Genomic DNA, 18628 nt, shown 5'->3' with positions numbered 1-18628 from the left:
CAAAACCAAACCCCATAACAACAAAGATTAATACGAAAGTTTGATATCACTTTCATAATTAGTCCCAAATATCCCATATCAATATGACAATATCAACTTAGGAACAAGTCAATAGCAGTACCAAAACATTTAGATTTTTTGGAATTGTTAGTGGTAATCACACTACATGGTTACCATACCTTAAAACCTAAAAAAATCAGTATAAAATGAGTCATCTAGCAACTACATCACCACCACCATCTTCTTCTATCTTCTTCCTCTCTTTTTTTCAATGGAGTCCAATGGAAAGAATAGTTTGAATGATGGAACAAATGGAAAAGTGGGAACAAAAGGAAGTACCTTATGGGTGTGTGTGTAGAGAATGAAAGTCAAGGTTTAAGTTGAGTAATAGGATAAGTCTTCATTCTACTCAAAATACAGCCATACAACCAGCATATATAGCTGGACTTGATATGATAACAGTGTCAAAGGTGACCAAAAGGACTAATAGCATACTCTAGTTTAACAGCTAAATATAAAGATAAAGTTGACTTGTCAACATCAAGGGCACACACAGCTCATATGGACGTGACCAGTCCCATGCAAAGTCAGCTTCTTTTGTACTCTTGCATCAGTCTTTAGCTTCAACACCCTCCCATGATGAAAAGAGTGCAAAGACCCAAACTTGCTCTCAGGTGCTCATGCTTCCACGTAGGTAGGGATTTGGTGAGAATGTCTGCGCGTTGCTCATCCGTAGTACAATAGTTCAAGTATAATTTCATCAGTAACAAGATCCCGGATGAAGTGATAGCGAAGGTCAATATGTTTCGTTCTGCCGTGTAGAGTTGGGTTTTTGGCAATGTTGATGGTGGACTGGTTGTCACACCAAATTATTGATGCATTCTTTTGAGTTTGGCCGCAGTCTGTGAGAGTCTTCTTAACCAGACACACTGACATGCAGCCGCAGCGGCCCGCGATGTATTCAGCCTCGGTGGTGGAGAGCGCAGTGATATCTTGCTTCTTGGGTTCCAGGAGATAGCGGCTGAACCTATGGTGAAGACAATGCCTGATGTGCTTTTGCGATCTTCAGATTGAGCCGCCCCAGTCGCTATCGGAATAACCCTCAATGTGCATCCCTTGGTGTGAGTATACAGTAGACCAAGTTGGAAGAGCCGGCCAAGTATCTAAGCACACGCTTACACGCTCCGAAGTGGTGTTTCGTTGGGTTGTTCATGAATCTTGACAGAATTCCTACTGCGTAGGAGATGTCGGGTCGAGTGTGAGTGATGTACATGAGCTTCCCAACGAGGCATCTGAAGATCCTAGCATCCATGGCTTCTGAACTATCCTCAGCTTTAAGTTTTTCATTTGAATTCAAAGGAGTTGCCACACTTTTACAGCCCGTCATGTTGTAGTCTTTCAACAAGTCTTGTATGTATTTTCTTTGAGTAATGAAAGTACCTCTTTGCCCTTGTTTTACTTCTAAACCCAAGAAGTAACTAAGTAGGCCCAAATCGGACATTTCAAACTTCTTTTTCATGCTAGCTTGAAAGTCTTTCACGAGGTCTATTGATGATCCCATGCAGAGCACATCGTCAACATAGATGCAAACTAGCATTATATGCCCATGATCATCCCTTTTGGTGTACAGGGTGTGTTCATTCAAGCTCCGAACAAAGCCAAGATGAAGAAAGAACCCATCTACCTTACTGTACCAAGCTCTCGGAGCTTGTTTCAGTCCGTAGAGGGCTTTTCTCAGTCGATACACCATTTCTTCTTTGCCTCGGACTTTATAACCGAGTGGTTTGCTCAACGTAAACCTCTTCGGTGATTTCTCCATTGAGAAATGCGGACTTGACATCGAGATGGAAAAACCGGCCAATTTTGTTGAGCAGCAATAGCAAGAAGAAGCCTTACGGTCTCCATTCTTGCAACAGGAGAAAAAACCTCTTCGAAATCCACTCCATACTCTTGGACATAGCCCTTGGCAACAAGGCGAGCCTTGAGCTTGAGAACTTCCCCATCTGCTCCATATTTTGTTCTGAAAACCCACTTCAAACCAATCAATTTCCTTCCAGGAGGTATTGTTGTGAGCTCCCAAGTTCCATTCTTTTGAATGGAGTTTAGTTCTTCTTCCATAGCTGCGCGCCATCCAGGATGTTTGACAGCATCCTCAAAAGAATTTGGATCAGCTATATTTAGAGCAAATGTACAGCTCTCATATAGTTCCATCAAACTTCGGGTTCTTCTAGGAGGTGAGTCGGTTGTTGGTAATGCTTCATTGTGTGTAGAGTCATCAAACATTGCCTCAGATGGAGAGCCTTCATTGAGATTATTATTATTGTGTGTAGAATCATTGAATATTACCTCAGCTGGAGAGTGGCAGTTTTGTTCAACTTCATCTTCACTCATTAGTGAAATCTTCAGTTGAGCATTCTCGCCTTCTTCTCCTTTATCTTCCCAACTCCAATATGAGTCTTCTCTGAACACCACGTCCCTACTAACAATAACCTTTCGAGTAGAGGGATTATATAGTTTAAAACCTTTGGTGTTTAGACAATAACCCAAGAAGATACACTTCTGTGTTTTTTCATCTAGCTTTTGCAGAGCTTTAGAGGGAATTAGAGCAAAAGCTATACAACCAAATACTTAAGATGAGATACAGAAGGTTTCTCACCTTGCCATGCTTCATATGGAATGGTACCTTGTAGGAGCTGAAGTTGGGGACATATTGATGAGATATACTGCGGTCGCTACAGCCTCTGCCCAGAAGATAGTCGGCAAGTTGCTCCCTTTTAGCATGCTGCGAGCCTTCTCAACGATGTTTCTGTTTTTCCTTTCGGCAACTCCGTTCTGTTGGGGGGTGTAAGGCGCCGTGAGCTCCCTTTTGATGCCCATTGTCTCACAATAAGAAGAGAACTCATGTGAGGTGAACTCCCCACCTCTGTCAGTGCGAAGAGTTTTGATTTTGAGGCCTGTCTGTCTTTCTGTTGCTGCTTGAAACTTTAGAAATGCATTGAAGGCTTCTGATTTAAGTTTGATGAAGTACACCCAGCACATGCGAGTGCAATCGTCAATGAAAAGAGCAAAATATTTGTTACCTCCTAGAGAGCTTGTTTGCATCGGCCCGCATAGATCAGCGTGGATGAGCTGAAGCCTTTCTAAAGCTCTATTTGCTCTACCAACAGGGAATGGTCTTCTCACTTGTTTGCCATACAAACAATCATCACAGTTTCCTTCTTCCTTTATAGTTGGTAGCCCATTAACTAGGTTGTCTGAGTGTAATTGTTTGAGGCTGTTGTAGTTTAAATGGCCATACCTTTTGTGCCATAGGGTAGAGCTACAAGTAGCTCTTAGAACCATGTTACAACCCTTAACCTCTTTCACATCTAAAGGAAACATATTGTTTCTCATTTGTCGAACATTCGCAAGTTGCACTCCGGTGGCTTTATGTTTAATTATGCAGCAGTTGTCATCAAAGACAACCATGAATCCACTGGCCATGAGCTGCCCAACACTGAGGAGATTATGGGCGAGCTTTGGAACAAACTGGACATCATGCAACAACCTTGTTTTTCCATCCTTTGAGCTCAGCACCACAGTACCTTTTTCCGGCAACCTCCACTTCCTTGTTGTCTCCCCAACCGAACTGTGAGTGTTTGTGACTCATCAAGAGTTGTGAAGAGATGCCTGTTTCCAGACATGTGGTTTGAACAACCACTATCTATTAGCCAAACCAATGGCTCAAGCATTACATCATCACCACAAGCCATGAAGAGGTTGCAATTTTCACTAGTGTCTTCTTCTTCAGCAACCAAGCCTGCACCTTCATTCATGGGTTGATCTTTATACCAGCACTGGGATCTAATGTGACCATATTTCTTACAGTGATGACACTGTATGTAGTTGAGTTGAGGTTTCTGTTCACCATTGAAGGTGTTTACATTACCCGTCTCTTTGTTGAAATTGTTACCACGACCGTAACCTCTTCCTCTTCCTCTTCCACGACCTCGGCCTCTAGTGAAACCTCTGCCACCAGCTTCAGCTCGTTGTTTGGTTGACTCTCCTTTGGCTTCGTGACGAATATGAAATGCAGCTCCTTCAACAGCTTCACCGCGAAACATTTGAGCTTCATGCAGTTGCAATGCACTGCTTAACTCTTCTAGTGTCATTTTTCGTGACGTCTCGAGCCTCAGTAATAGCCACCACAATGAAGTTATACTTGGGTGTGAGGCTTCTCAATACTTTTGGTGACGATCGTCCTTTCAGTTACTTCTTCACCATATGCACGAACCCTATTCACAGCTGCACGAACTCGTGCAACAAAGCTCTGAACACCTTCAGATGGCTTCATTTGCATGACCTCGAAGTCATGCCTTTGGTTTTGTGCCTTGAGAATAGCCTGCTTGTTGTCACCTTGAAACTCAGCCTTGAGGATGTCCCATGCTTCTTTGGCACTGGTGGCTCCTTCAATGCTTGTAAGAGTGTCTTCATCAACAGCTTGTAAGATCAAGAAAAAGGCTTTAGCCTCCTTCTTCAACTTTTGCTCATCCGCTTCTCCTTCTGGTAGACCTTTCTCTACTAGATCCCACACACCCTGAGATCTCAGTAAAGCTTTCATTTTCAACACCCATCTCTCATATCTCACTCCCTCTTTGAGTATCGGCACCGGAAGTTGAGAGTTGGTTTCACTCATTGTTGATGTGTTTTGGCTTGAAGAAGAGAAAAGAAGTAAATGTCTCTGATACCACTTTGTAGAGAATGAAAGTCAAGGTTTAAGTTGAGTAATAGGATAAGTCTTCATTCTACTCAAAATACAGCCATACAACCAGCATATATAGCTGGACTTGATATGATAACAGTGTCAAAAGGTGACCAAAAGGACTAATAGCATACTCTAGTTTAACAGCTAAATATAAAGATAAAGTTGACTTGTCAACATCAAGGGCACACACAGCTCATATGGACGTGACCAGTCCCATGCAAAGTCAGCTTCTTTTGTACTCTTGCATCAGTCTTTAGCTTCAACAGTGTGAGCTTGTTTTTAGGCTTGTATGTGTTGCAACAACGCTTGCAGCTGCCATAGTGATGGGTGAGGCCAAGGAAACTGAGCAAGTCCCCTTGCAATTGACACCTTCATTGCCTGCTGTTCTTTATCCTGTCACTGCTAAGTCTAGCTACTCCTCAGCCTTTGTGTAAGATATATATGTATTAACACTAATTTCATACTGTTTCTTTGTTACTCTTTTCTTTGAACTAAAATGTTTGTCTTTATGTTGGTTTTCATACCCATGCATCTTTCGTTTTCTTTTGTTACTCTTTTCTTTGAAACTAAAATGTTTGTATTTGTGTTGGTTTTCATGTTCATGCATATTAAGCATTTGAAGAAGGAAGAGAGTTATTATTTTCATACCCATGCATGCTTAGTTTTTTTATATGAGCATTTCCTACTGTTTCTTTGTTACTGTTTTCTTTGAGCTTGTATTTGTGTTGGTTTCATGTTCATGCATGTTTAGCATTTGAGAAGAAAAAAAGTTATTTTCACAGCCATGCATGCTTAGTTTTGTATATGATCATTTCATACTGTTTCTTTGTTACTCTTCTCTTTGAAACTAAAATGTTTACATATTTGTGTTGGTTTTCATGTTCATGCATATTAGTCATTTTCTTCGTAATTACTCTTTTCTTTGAAACTAAAATGTACATATCTGTGTTGGTTTTCATGTTCATGCATGTTTGGCTTTTGAAGAAAAAAGAGAGTTATTTTCATAGTCATGCATGCTCAGTTTTTCAACAAAAATGTCTAGAGAATGAGAGGAACTTTCATACTGATGCATGCTTAGATAAAGAGAGAGAAACTTATTTTGAAGCTCATGGATGTTTAACTTTTTTGTTTGAAGTTAAATCCTTTGAAATTTTAGTTTGGTTTTTTACCATGTTTAAGATTTATCAAAAGAGAGTAATTTTCATACTCATGCATGCTTCATTATTTGAAGGAAACATTAGACAAAGAGATCACCAGAAGAAGAATAACTTCTAAAATTACCCATTTTTCTTTTATTGATTTTTACCATTTTTGATATGTTACTCTAATAAATTTATATCTTGAAAGCCACCACTTGAACAATATGGTAGTTAGTAATCCATTCCTCTCTATATTCAATTATTCAAATCGACTAACAATTATTTTATGAAATACAAGTGAAAATATACACTACATCTTACTTGTTTAAATATTACAGGTATTTTATTATAGCAAATGCAATAGCATGCGGATATTCAATAATATCTCTTGGAGGAGCAATTGCAAACAGAGGGAGAAGAGGAAAACTAGCAATGTTGATCTTTATCATAGATGAATTGATGCTAGCTCTTCTCTTCTCCGGCAACGGGGCTGCGGCGGCTATCGGAAATGTCGGAGAAAATGGAAACTCTCATGTTGGATGGAACAAGATTTGCAATGTTTTCACCAAGTTTTGCTCTCATGTTAAGATCTCTGTTATACTCTCACTGGTTGGAGCTTTGAATTATGTTTTCTTGGCTTTGATTAGTATCATAAGCCTTCATAAGAAAGATAAATAGTTCAAATTAATGATACTTCATATTGGAAGTTATATATATATATATATATCTATATATATGTTTGTTTATGTATGGGTTTAATTACTGAACAGGATTATAAATTAATGTTGTATAAGTTTTGTTTTTTAGTTTGTGAGTTGGGACTTAATTTGAGTGTGTGTATGATGAATCTGGTGATGTGGTTGAGAATAATAGAGGGAAATAAAAGAAATGGTAGATGGTTCACTTGTTTGATGTTAGTGGTTCTTTTTCTTTTTTTTTTCCTCACTTTTGTGTGGAATGTGGAGTGATTTGTGATAGAACATATGAGTAGTTTTTATAACAATATTTAACTTTTTAACGTTATTAACATGGTAAATTTAATATAGTTATAAAAAAATAAGTATACAAAACCTTAATTATAATATATAAGTTACAAACTACAAAAATCATTCACACATCAGTCTAAAAGCTTAACACACACACACACACACACACACACACACAGAGCGAGAGAGAGAGAGAGAGAGAGAGGGAGCAAACAACACCATGTTCATTAGAAAAATTATTCCAGGTAATTACCAAGAAGAAGTTCATATATGTATAAAAGCAGAAAGAAGGGCATTATACATGGTAATAGTAAACGAAGCCACTCAAAACTTTTGTTGATATCAAAAGTTAAAGATGTGGATATACACAGAGTTAATATTTTAATTCACCAAACTATATGTGAGTTGAGAGTCTAGTCCATCTCCTCACTAAAAATACAAATTTTCTCAATAAAAGACCTGATGAAAAAAAAAAAGAGAGATTGAATTGTTAAGAAGACTTCGTTGATTTTTCCCTTCATAATCTAATAAAAAAGTTGCTTCTTATGAGAATTGTTTACAATGCTATTGATCTTTGTCCCAAGAGCTCCATTGCCAAATCTACAGTCTTACGGAATAAATCCAATGAAGCACATTGAAAAGAGGTATGTTACTAATTTTTTTTTTTCCTAATTTCCTGTGTTGTATGTGAATTATTGACACCAGTTAAGGAAGGATGGCAATTGCCAATAAGATTTTTAGTTATTGGAATTCACCCCCACTACTGAAAAAATTAGTGTGGAATTTTATTACTCAAATTCAAAACTCGTTAGATTTAATAGTAGTAATGGATCTTCAGTTGTGATATGTGGGTTTGTAGCTCAAACTCTATAGCATCGGGTGAAAAGACACAGTCAGGATCTTCAATTTTTATATGTGTGTATCCCCTAATTAACATACATTTATCATATAATTTATAAAATATATATATATATATATCCCACGTACCATCAAAAGATTTAAAAGATATTAAAAAAAAACACATAATTCAAAAGTTATCGTAACTAAAATTTCAAGTTCTTAATGTCATGGACATTATCTTAGTAATTTCAAGATTCTTAGAGGGTTTGTGCATGTTTTCCTAAAGTGTTTTATTATTTATACACATCTAAACTGTGGAAAATTAATTTAAAAAATTAATGACTTGTCCTATTTAAAAATAAAAAAATTAAACCAAAATAAAATATTATTTTTTTAGTTTAAAAAAAATCAAAATGAATATGTTTTAAACATAATATTTTTTTAAAAAATATTATATATATACACATATTATTTAAAAAAATTAAAGAAACATGTTAAGGTTTCAAACTATCATTTACACACATTTAAGTCTCTACCATTAATCGAAAAATGAATGATGCACCTAAAAGAAAAAAAAAAAAATACAATGACTAACTTCTCGGAAATTGATTTATGTAGTATGTGGATATTTATTTATTAAGAACATGCTATGGATAAAAACAATTCTTAATTGATTATTATTTTTCAGTTTAATTTGGATTTTCAACTGATTCAATTTCATGTGTTCAAAAATTAATATGTGCCCATTTAAGCATTCATAAACTCTAATCATACTAGTTCTTGTTGGGGCTAGAAAAAAATTGGACTTTGGCCCAATTCCTTACTCAAAAAGACTAAATCAACCACGGAAGCTTTGAAGGGCAAAATGGGAAACTCACTCTTGTGAAGCGAAGAAAGAGAAGAAGTAAAAAAAAAAACTGCAGACTATAGACAGATGAGAGAGAGAGAGAGTGGAGAAAGAGAGAAAGGAAACCTAAGAAGAAGGATGAGGAGAAAGTAAGGTTGTAAGACGATTGGACTGTGAAATCAAGTTGCATTTAACTCCAATTTGTGGAAGAGAATTATTATTAGTTACGCTACAAATCTATTTGTTTGATCCCTTCTTGATCTCTCTTTTGATGTTTGTTGTGATACTTCTAGATTTCCTTTTGAGATTATCTCTTATAAATCCATCTTGAGTAGATGGCACGCTTCTTATTATGAACCTCTAGTTTGTATGTAGAGAGATGTAGATTTTAATCCCTTTGATGATGTAGTGAAAAGGTTCTTAAGTTTCTAAAGTGTCCAATGGTTTTTTCCTAGATTTGAAGAATTTTCATACTAAAATTTGTGCCTTGCATTGATTGTTAGCATTTGTCTATTTTAGAGTTCATTATCATATTTTACATAAAAAAGAGAGTGAATTTGTATTTTAAAGAGTTGTATATGACTTATGTAGGTTTTACTCTAGCACAAAGGCCACACAACATCCCTATAAAGCTAAACAAGCTCCTTGTGGCCCGCATAGAGGTTGCATAGACTTGGCATAAAGGTTTATCTGCAGTGTGCATCTACATACTACGGACCGTATGTGTAAACAGTAACAGTGCTACAATATTGCATCAATGATTATAAACAGTAACTTTGTTGAGATTTTCTACTATTACAATACTGGGGACCACGACATAGCTCTTTAGGTTGAAATTATATTCTAAATCTAGCATGTTCCTTAGGGGCCGTTTGGTTTGTCGTAATGACATATTACCACGTAACGAGATTACCATGGTAATATGGGTGAGAATATTATATGATTGAGAATATTGTGGTAATTTAATATAATCGTATTTGGTTGGGAACTCTTATTACTGGGAATAAATCATTACCAAGTTATGAGATTACTACATGCTTGGTAATCCAAGATAGATACCAAATTTGGTAGTAATAGAATTATCAACTTTCTTGGTAATATTCTCATGTTGGTAATATGATATTACCATGTCATCCTGGGTGAAGTAAAGGTTAGGGCGGAAGCTAACTCAAGAAGAGAGAGTATATTAGGAGGAGGAGGAGGGGGAATAAGACACTTACCAAACCTTACTATTTTTAACATGGCACATACCAAACTTTACTATTACAGACAGGACACTATATTTCTAATGATTTATCTAAATGTTACCTTCTTCTTGTATTATATTGTGTTCTTGAATAATTATACCAAACAATTACTATAAAGAATCAAAACTCTTGAAGAAGAGGTTGATAATTTAAAAGAAAAATTAAGAAATAAGAAAGAACAAAGTAAAAGAAAAATTATAGTCATTCAAAAACAAAATATAATACAAGAAAAAAATAACATTTTAAATAAATTATTAGAAATATATGATGACTAAGAAAAGAAAAATAGATAAGAAAAATACTATAGAATTAGAAATAATGATTAAAGAACTAAAAGAATATTTAAATATAACATAACCCATTCTAGAAGTAAAAGAACCAAACGACCCCTTAAATCTTAACATCATTAATATAAGATCATATTAATATGCTTGTTTTGGTTTCAGTTTTTCACCAAGTTAAATTCTTGAGTCAATAAATGTCAATCCAATAAGATAAAATATTTTCATGTTGAGAAATTTTTTTTAATCAGATTAGTTCAATTTATGTTGAAATTAATTACTTTCTACCTACCAACATCTCCGATATAAATAACCGACATGACATAAATGTGAGGTGGATATAAGTACAAAAGCCGATATAACTAAGAGGTACCAAACTTCCTATGGTCATTTATTATTATTATTATTATTATTATTATTATTATTATTATTATTATTATTATTTATTTTATTTTATTTTATTTTTTTATCTTATTTATTTATTTATAAATATTAAATATTATTTTTTCTAAATTTACTCTTCATTTAATGTAGTTTTATAATTTCTAATAAATAATATTTAAGTGCACATTATATTAAATCATATTTTAAATAAAAATAATTTTAAAAATTAATATAACTTTTTATAAATTTTAGATTATCAACTAATTTTAACCAATTTTTTTTATTTATGTGAATTAGTTAAAATTAACCAATAAAAAAGACCGGGTGAAGTATATATTATCAACTATTATACTATTTGTTTGTCTCATTGTATGTGCATGTTTGAAAAGTTTTTAATGTCCTAAATTATATATATATATATATATATAAATTAAAAATTAATTTTTAATTTAATCTAATCAACATGTTGAAATGCATTGCTTTACATTATTGCCACTTTAAATACATAACTTTGTAAAATTGGTGAAATAAAACAAAATAAATCAATTTTTTGAATTTTTAATTATGATTATTTTTTACCCCTATGTGAAACAGTAGATATTGTTGATGGATAAAACCAAGTGATGTAACGATATATGTAGCTATGTATATAGCTACACAAATGTGTTGAGCTTAAGATAGACAAGCCAACGGCCAACTTGTGTGGCATTAAATCCTGCATCAGTGATAACAAGGCTTTTTGACTGAACCATTCTTGAATCTTCATGCATTTATTGTGCATATAGAGCAACAAGTGTGAAGATAAGCATGGACAAAAATTGGCAAATTATAGTGACTTACCGATTTTTTAAAATATTTCATAAGTGATTTAAAAGATATTTGCCTTATAATTATATGAAGGGAAGAGATACACCACTTATTTAATAAAATAGTACATGCACATGAAACATTACATAAAGTACTGCTACAAAATTGTATAAATTTTAAATAAATCAATTATAAAGCTTATGATTTTAAAGCTCCCTTTAAAAGCTATAAAAAATAAAAAATAAAAAGAGAATTAATGAATTATTGACTAGCTAGTATGATTTACTTCATTTTAAAACATATAAACTTCTATTAACATTTATAAACTCTTTAGTAAACAATTTTTAGAATTAAATGAGCTTAAAAATTATAGCACCCTTCTTTTTTTAACTAAAAGAAATCCCAATCGTCTACTTTTTAAAAATGGTTGGTAAAAGATGAGCCGTCGGCTCAGTAAAAACTATACTCATACTATCCTGTAAATAGTCATACAATGAAATACAATTAATAACATGCAAATAATAAGAACAATTCAGTTCTCATGATAAGAAATATAAACAATCAAATAATACATAAATTAATAATACCAATAAAAAAACTCAAATTATTTACCCTATTTTAATAGCCATCACTGTTTTACTGTAGCTTATACTGTAGAAGGATAGTTTAATAATTTCTGATTTTACTATAGTAATACACTGCAGCATACCAATGTCTTCCCCTTAAAACCCTTATTTTTCCTCATTGTTGGAGCATCCCCACTTGATGATCCCCTAGGAGAAGGAGAGACGGATCTTCATCTCTTGCTTTTCCATTATTTTCAATATTATTTTTTGTATGCATTTATTTATATAGCCTACATTAGCAAGAGTTATTTGGCTTTATTATGCTTTTATCAAGATCTTGAGTTTTAGGGCCTGTTTGGATAGCCAGAAATTATGCCATAATCCGTACAATATGGCATAATTTAATATTTTCTGCGAATTATGCCATATTGGCTGTTTGGGTACTTATTTTAGAGTATAAAATTATAGCATAATATAGGTATTATGGCATAAAAAAATATTCCACTAAGAGTGGAATATTTTCTCATTGTAAAAAATCTCTCTTCCTTTCCATCCAACTACCAGCCATGGGCCTACCGACGGTCCGGCCAGCCTCCAGCGACCGGCCGGCGGTCCGGCCGACCTCCGGCAACCGTTCACTGGTGGTCCGGCCAGTCTCCGGCAACCGGCCCCCGGTCCAGCCGATCTCCGGTGACACACCAGCTGTCCACCGGTGGTCGGCTGACCTCCGGCGACAGGTCACCAGCGGTCCGGCAGGCCTTTGACGACCGACCGCCGGTCCAACAGACCTCCGGTGACACGCCGGCTGTCCACCGGTGGTCCGGCTGACCTCCGGCGGTCCGACCGCTTACCGGCTGGCCTCCGACGATCGGCCACCGGTGGTTCGGCCGACCTTTGGCGACCGGCCACCGATCCACCGGCGATCCATTCATCGATCGCCCGGTCTCCGTAATTTTTTTTTTATTTTGTTACCCAAACACTCATTCTGTAAGAATAAAATATGCCACAATTTTTGTACTAATTACTTGTATTTCCTACATAATAAAATTATGCCATATTTTTTTATTTTGCAGCCAAACAAGCCCTATGCAAGTTAATTTCCACTCATTGAATCCCATGCCTGAAGTCCTGTAGTTGATGCATGATCCTAATTAGATAAACACCCTTGGGATGTTGTGTTAAACATAGAGATAAATCTAGTTGCCCATGTGTTCAAACAAATTAAAAAACTCACTCATGTTAATGGTTGGTAGCCATTAATCTTGACTTTATAGCCACCTTGTGTGTAATTAGAGCCACCCATCCAAACTCTTTGCCTATAAAAGGGAAAGATCTTTGGATGATGCGGTGTGCCAAAGTTCATAAGTGTTCTTATGAACAAGCAAGAGAAAAAATCAAGAGAGAATGAGTGTCATAGTTCTTGAGCAAAAATATTGTAAAATCCTTTAAATATTATTAAAGGTGTTAAAGAAAAAATGAAAATGAACAAGGTGAGAAGAGAGTTCAACTCTTATTATATTTATAGACTTTGTTACAATAAAAAACAATACACATAAAGGAAGGAAAATAGGAATTCAAATCAATCATACAAAGAATGGAAAAATAAAATTGGAATCAATCAATTCCTATCTTGGGTTGTCACTTCCCATTATTTTTGTCCGCCACTTGTCGTGAATAAAGGAGATAAATCCTCTTGTTCCAACTTACTATTTTGAGATGATTTGAGTCTCCATACAATCCCTTGAATTATTCTCATAATTAGGAATGACATCCTTGAATTGATCAGCTTCCTTATAATCTTTCTTAATAGGTGTAACACACAAAAGAAAATGTGTAGGGTGTATTTTTGTACTCTTGAACAATTCTTCATAGTGGGTACTATAGTGATAGCAAAAAACATGACGTAGCCCATTTTAAGGGTGAACCTATATAAATTCTGGTGTTTTCTTTTTTCTTTACTCTACTCTTGATCTTATTTTATTTTATTTTTCTCGTTCTTCTTAAGTGGAATTTAGGTTACACAACCCTACAAATTTCTAACAATTGGTACCGTAGCCTGGTTGCTGAGAAAAACAATGACTAATAAAGAAGGATTTACCTTGGGATTTGTGAAATTCGATGGCATGGATTTTTTTTTTTTTTTTCTTTTGGAAGATGCATGTAGAAAACTATCTATATAGTAAGAAACTACATCTACTATTGGGAACAAAACCAGAAATTATGAAGGAAGAAGAATGGAAGCTCCTTGACATGCAAGTACTAGGGTTTATTCGTCTTAGTATTGGGCAAAGTCTTTACATTTTTTTGTTTTATTTTCTATTATTTTAAGAAAAGATGACCACAGGATACCTATAGCCTAGTGATATTTTGGGTAGTGATAAGATTTATCGTCTAATTCAAAATATCACGGCAGTTGCCATGTGTCTAGCTTTGGGTTAAGGTGTGGCACCTATTCTGTACAGTCATCTCTTATTCCATTTTATCTAATTGGGTCATGTTTAACCTAGTTAAGTACGTCCAATGGTCTAATGGCTATATCTCTCTTTGGGTATGCGCTATCGTCACCTATATGGACATGCATCCCAATTTCATCAGTCTCAAAAACTACTATCATCATCTATATGGACACAGTACTATGAGACTCTGTTGTCACCTATATGGACAGGTGTCAGCACCCTATCATCGCCTATATAAATAATAGCAAGAATGATTACAACACACAATATCAATCTCTAAGTCAAAGTACAAATCCAATCTAAACAAACATTAACTAATCTATATCTCAATATTAATCCAATTTCTTTCTACAGCATAAAACATATTCCCATTATTTTCTTTCAATTATGTCTATATTTCAAACAAAAATATTATATTCTTATCATATTACAATGCAAATTTTAGCATACCATTAACCCAAGAACAATCATATCATACTCAATACTTCATAGAATACAAGCAAAAAAATCAAGAAAAATAATAAAACTCAATCACATATAATTATACAGTCAAATATAGATTTACATAGACGTGGCCATTTTGAACCGAAACCGTGGAACGGAACCGGAACCGAACCGCCAAAAACCGAAACCGGAACCGGAAAAACCGTAACCGTCCTAAAACCGGAACCGGAACCTTCATATAAGGTTCGGTTCCGGTTTCAAAATTTAAAAACCGTGAAACCGACGGTTCAACCGGCAGTTCCATATGCGGTTCCATATGCTGTTCAACCGGCAGTTCCACATACGGTTCAACCAAAGGTTCAAAACAAAAGTTCATATTATATTATATAAATATAATATGAATAATGTCATACTATATAAATAACGTCATTTATGATTAGGTTTTTATTTTGTTAATATCATTAATTAGTAATTAATTAAGTAATTGCATGTTTAAAGATATTTTAAATAATTAATTAAAGATATTAACCAAATTGATTATTGATTAGGTCCGATTCGAATACTTGATTAGCCGATTAGAGTCCGATTTGTGACATTCAGTCCAACTTATATGTACTGTGCTATGCGAAACTTTGTTACTCATGCAAGAGGATAAGTTATAATTAATTGATTATGCCACAAATTATTAGTTACAAATTAAATATGAATTTATTAAAATAATTTAATTAACGAGAAGTACTTAAATATTCAATTCTTTAGTAGATTTCCATATTATTTTTTTATAATTTAATATAAAAAAACAAAGACTAGACTTTTATATATCTTCCATTTTTGAAACTTACAAAAATTAACGTAGTTCATATTAAATTATATTTATTTTATATAAATGAAAATATACTGAGTAAAATGCTCTCATGTAAAAGATTTGAATCATTAAAAAAAATATATAAATAAATAAAATAAAATAAACATGAATATATATGTGTATATATATCAATTTGCCTGATTTTGTTGATCATTTAAAGATATATATATATAGATATTCCAATATATAGATAAAACTCCCAAGATTTTGAATTTGTAAACTATGCAACTTATATAAGTATACTAGAAATCAAAAAGAAAAAGAAAAAATAAAAATAAAAACAATTCCTAAAGAAAAACAAATAACATACATGAACATTAAAAATAATAACAACAAAATAAATAAAACATTGAAACCTTGGGTATACCGTATACCTACTAACTTAACCTACTATCTTATATTAGTATTAAATTAATTCTTGTATTTTTGTGTTAATTAATTTGAATTATTGAATTATTTAGTTTAAAAAAAAAACCGAACCGTATGAACCGTCAAACCGGAACCGTTGAACCAAACCGCCAGAACCGGAACCGAACCGCCAAGAACCTTGCCTAGGAGGTTCGGTTCCGGTTCAAGGTTTCCTTGAACCGAAACCGGCGGTTCAGGAACCGTAACCGGCGGTTCCTGAACCGTGGCCATGTCTAGATTTACATACAAAAAAATCAGTCCAATCAACATGCACACAACTACACCTACCCAACATTAAAGATAAGTATGTCCACCCTCTACCCCATTTTGCTCACTTATAACTAAACACACATATTTATAATACATCCTAATTTTACTTGATGATATGAATATAACGACATTTATTAATTTTTCACTTACAACAAATTTGAGTAATTTATGAGGTTTCTTTAAATAGTAAATATAATCTTTTAGATTTACCAAACAAATTTAACTACATCATTATTAATTCTTTTATCGATATATATATATATATATTTCTATACATATAAACATGCATACAAATTCAATATGTTTAAAAAGAAAGACAGCAAAGAAGAGATCATGAAACCTATTTATAAACTGATATTGAACACCAATTGCAATTTAGAATTCAATCTAACTCCTTTAGATTAAAAAGAATTTTGGAACTTAGAGGATTAAGGCAAGGAAAAGGAAAAAGTTGGAAAAATCTAAAAGTGAGAAATCGAAGTATATGGGAAAAAACATATCTATATTATGTTTTTGTTTATTTATATTGGAATCTAAAAGGGATTAACAAACATATATATATATGTTTTTGTTTATTTATATTGATCCCCATGATTTACTTTTAATTCTATATTAGCTCTTTTTTTATTAACCCCTAGTATTTATCTTATTTCTTTTTTAACCCTTTGTGAATTATTAATATTTGTTTAAAATATTTTTACTCAATTATTATATCATTTTAACGAAAATATGAACAATAGAAATTGTTAATATAAATTTAGCTAGATTTTATTTGGGGATGTTACAAAAATAGTACATAAATCAACAAAGAAATCAACTTCACCGCAATAAAATCTCCTAGTACATTTTTTATTATTAGTTTAGAAAAACAATCCTATATAATCTCAGAATTAATTAATATGTATAGTTGACTTGTATTTTTATGGGAAAATTATTTTTTACCCCCTAACAATTTCAAAACTTCCTAGGCAGCCCCTCTGACTTTTGAATTTGCCATACAACCCTTCTTTTTTGTTTTACTTCAATTTTCCCCCTTGCAGCTCATTCTATCTAGTTCATTTAATTGAATTCCATCTTTACCCTTGGCAATGGTAGAAAAAACACATCATCCTTTTGAAAATTATACTTTTAACCATCAAATCACCCTTTTTTTTTGCCTTCTTTTCAAACATTTTTTTGGAAGACCTTGAGCCTCACCGTGCATCTCGAGTGGGCTTCGACCGTTTTCGTCGCCGCCTTCTATTGCTATGGATTCTTTGGGTTTGCCTTCTAGTTTGGCGGCGGAGTCGGGTGGGAGAAACTCGCTCGGCCTCGGCTCAGCCTTGAAGAGGAAGAGACCGGCGAGGATCGATATACCGATGGGGGATGTGCTATGCTTTGGAGAACCAAAGAAATCTGATGGGGCGGAAGGAGAATGAGGAGGGTGAAAAGGATGAGATGTTTTGTAAGAGAGGAAGGAAGAGGCTTGAGATGGAGGACTGATTTAGGGCTTATGTCGATCCCCTGGAGATTTTGAATTGGTACATGTGTGTGTGTTTTTTTAAATTCCTATTCATCCGATTTATGTCCATTTTTTTGTTTGGATAAATTTGAAATTATCAGAATGTTTACTATAGGGCTGATTGTTGGGAGCACATTAGCTTAAACACAAACCCAGATAATTAAACGGAAACAAGGTAATTTAAAAAAAAATTAATTACTGTTAAACAGAAACCAAGATTATTAAACAGAAATGTGTTGACTTAAACAGAAACCTGGATTGATAAACGGAAACAAAATAACTTAAAACAAAAAACTATTGTTAAATGTAAAAAAATGTATTGATAAATAGAAACCAAAACTATTAAACACAAACTAGCAAACTTAATCAGATACACATTAACATATATTGTAAAACTATTGAACCCAACAAATTGAAATTAAAACATTTAACAATGTGCTTTAACGTAATTAGATAAATATAAATGAGTAAACTTAAACAGTGACCGAGACTATTACACGGAAACGTGTTAAATTAAATGGAAACCGTGATTGATAAACGGAAACAAGATAACTTAAACAAAAACAACTATTGTTAAATGTAAAACGTTAAAATTTATCTTTATATTTAATTTACTTCTTCAACTTCTAATAACTCATATTCAAATTCACATTTTATTGAATCATATTTTAAATAAAGATAATTTTGAAACCCGAACAAGAATTAATTAAGAATTAGAGAGGATTTGAGGAGGTAATAATTTCTAAATTCAGAGGGAAATATTGATAGAAATCCGCATATTTAAAGGATTACGGTAAAATAGTCTAAAGTTTATAGAACAATAATTAATTGAGAATTAGAGAG

The 18628-nt window shown here is 33.6% G+C and overlaps 1 protein-coding gene across 1 annotated transcript; it reads left to right on the top strand.

Annotated features, from left to right (window-relative positions):
- Positions 1-211: 211 nt before the first annotated feature.
- On the top strand, positions 212-6800 carry LOC120265363 (CASP-like protein 1E1). The gene is made up of 3 exons (XM_039273236.1): positions 212-348; positions 5010-5174; positions 6222-6800. Exons 1-3 carry the CDS (start codon positions 272-274, stop codon positions 6559-6561), a joined length of 582 nt encoding a protein of 193 aa, XP_039129170.1. The 5' UTR covers positions 212-271; the 3' UTR covers positions 6562-6800.
- The last annotated feature ends 11828 nt before the right edge of the window (positions 6801-18628 follow it).

The sequence above is a fragment of the Dioscorea cayenensis genome, chromosome 7, assembly GCF_009730915.1.
Source record: "Dioscorea cayenensis subsp. rotundata cultivar TDr96_F1 chromosome 7, TDr96_F1_v2_PseudoChromosome.rev07_lg8_w22 25.fasta, whole genome shotgun sequence".
In the NCBI taxonomy this organism is placed as follows: domain Eukaryota; kingdom Viridiplantae; phylum Streptophyta; class Magnoliopsida; order Dioscoreales; family Dioscoreaceae; genus Dioscorea; species Dioscorea cayenensis.
The sequence above is the reverse complement of the archived record's forward strand: the minus strand, read 5'-3'. Positions and strand labels throughout refer to the sequence as shown.

What these genes read in the sequence shown, in the direction of transcription:
- LOC120265363 (XM_039273236.1), top strand. Translation starts at nt 272, where the DNA reads ATGGAGTCCAATGGAAAGAATAGTTTGAATGATGGAACAAATGGAAAA. An exon ending in AAAGGAAGTACCTTATGGGT is followed by an intron (nt 349 to 5,009) that starts GTGTGTGTAGAG and finishes TTAGCTTCAACA; the next exon opens with GTGTGAGCTTGTTTTTAGGC. An exon ending in AGCTACTCCTCAGCCTTTGT is followed by an intron (nt 5,175 to 6,221) that starts GTAAGATATATA and finishes TAAATATTACAG; the next exon opens with GTATTTTATTATAGCAAATG.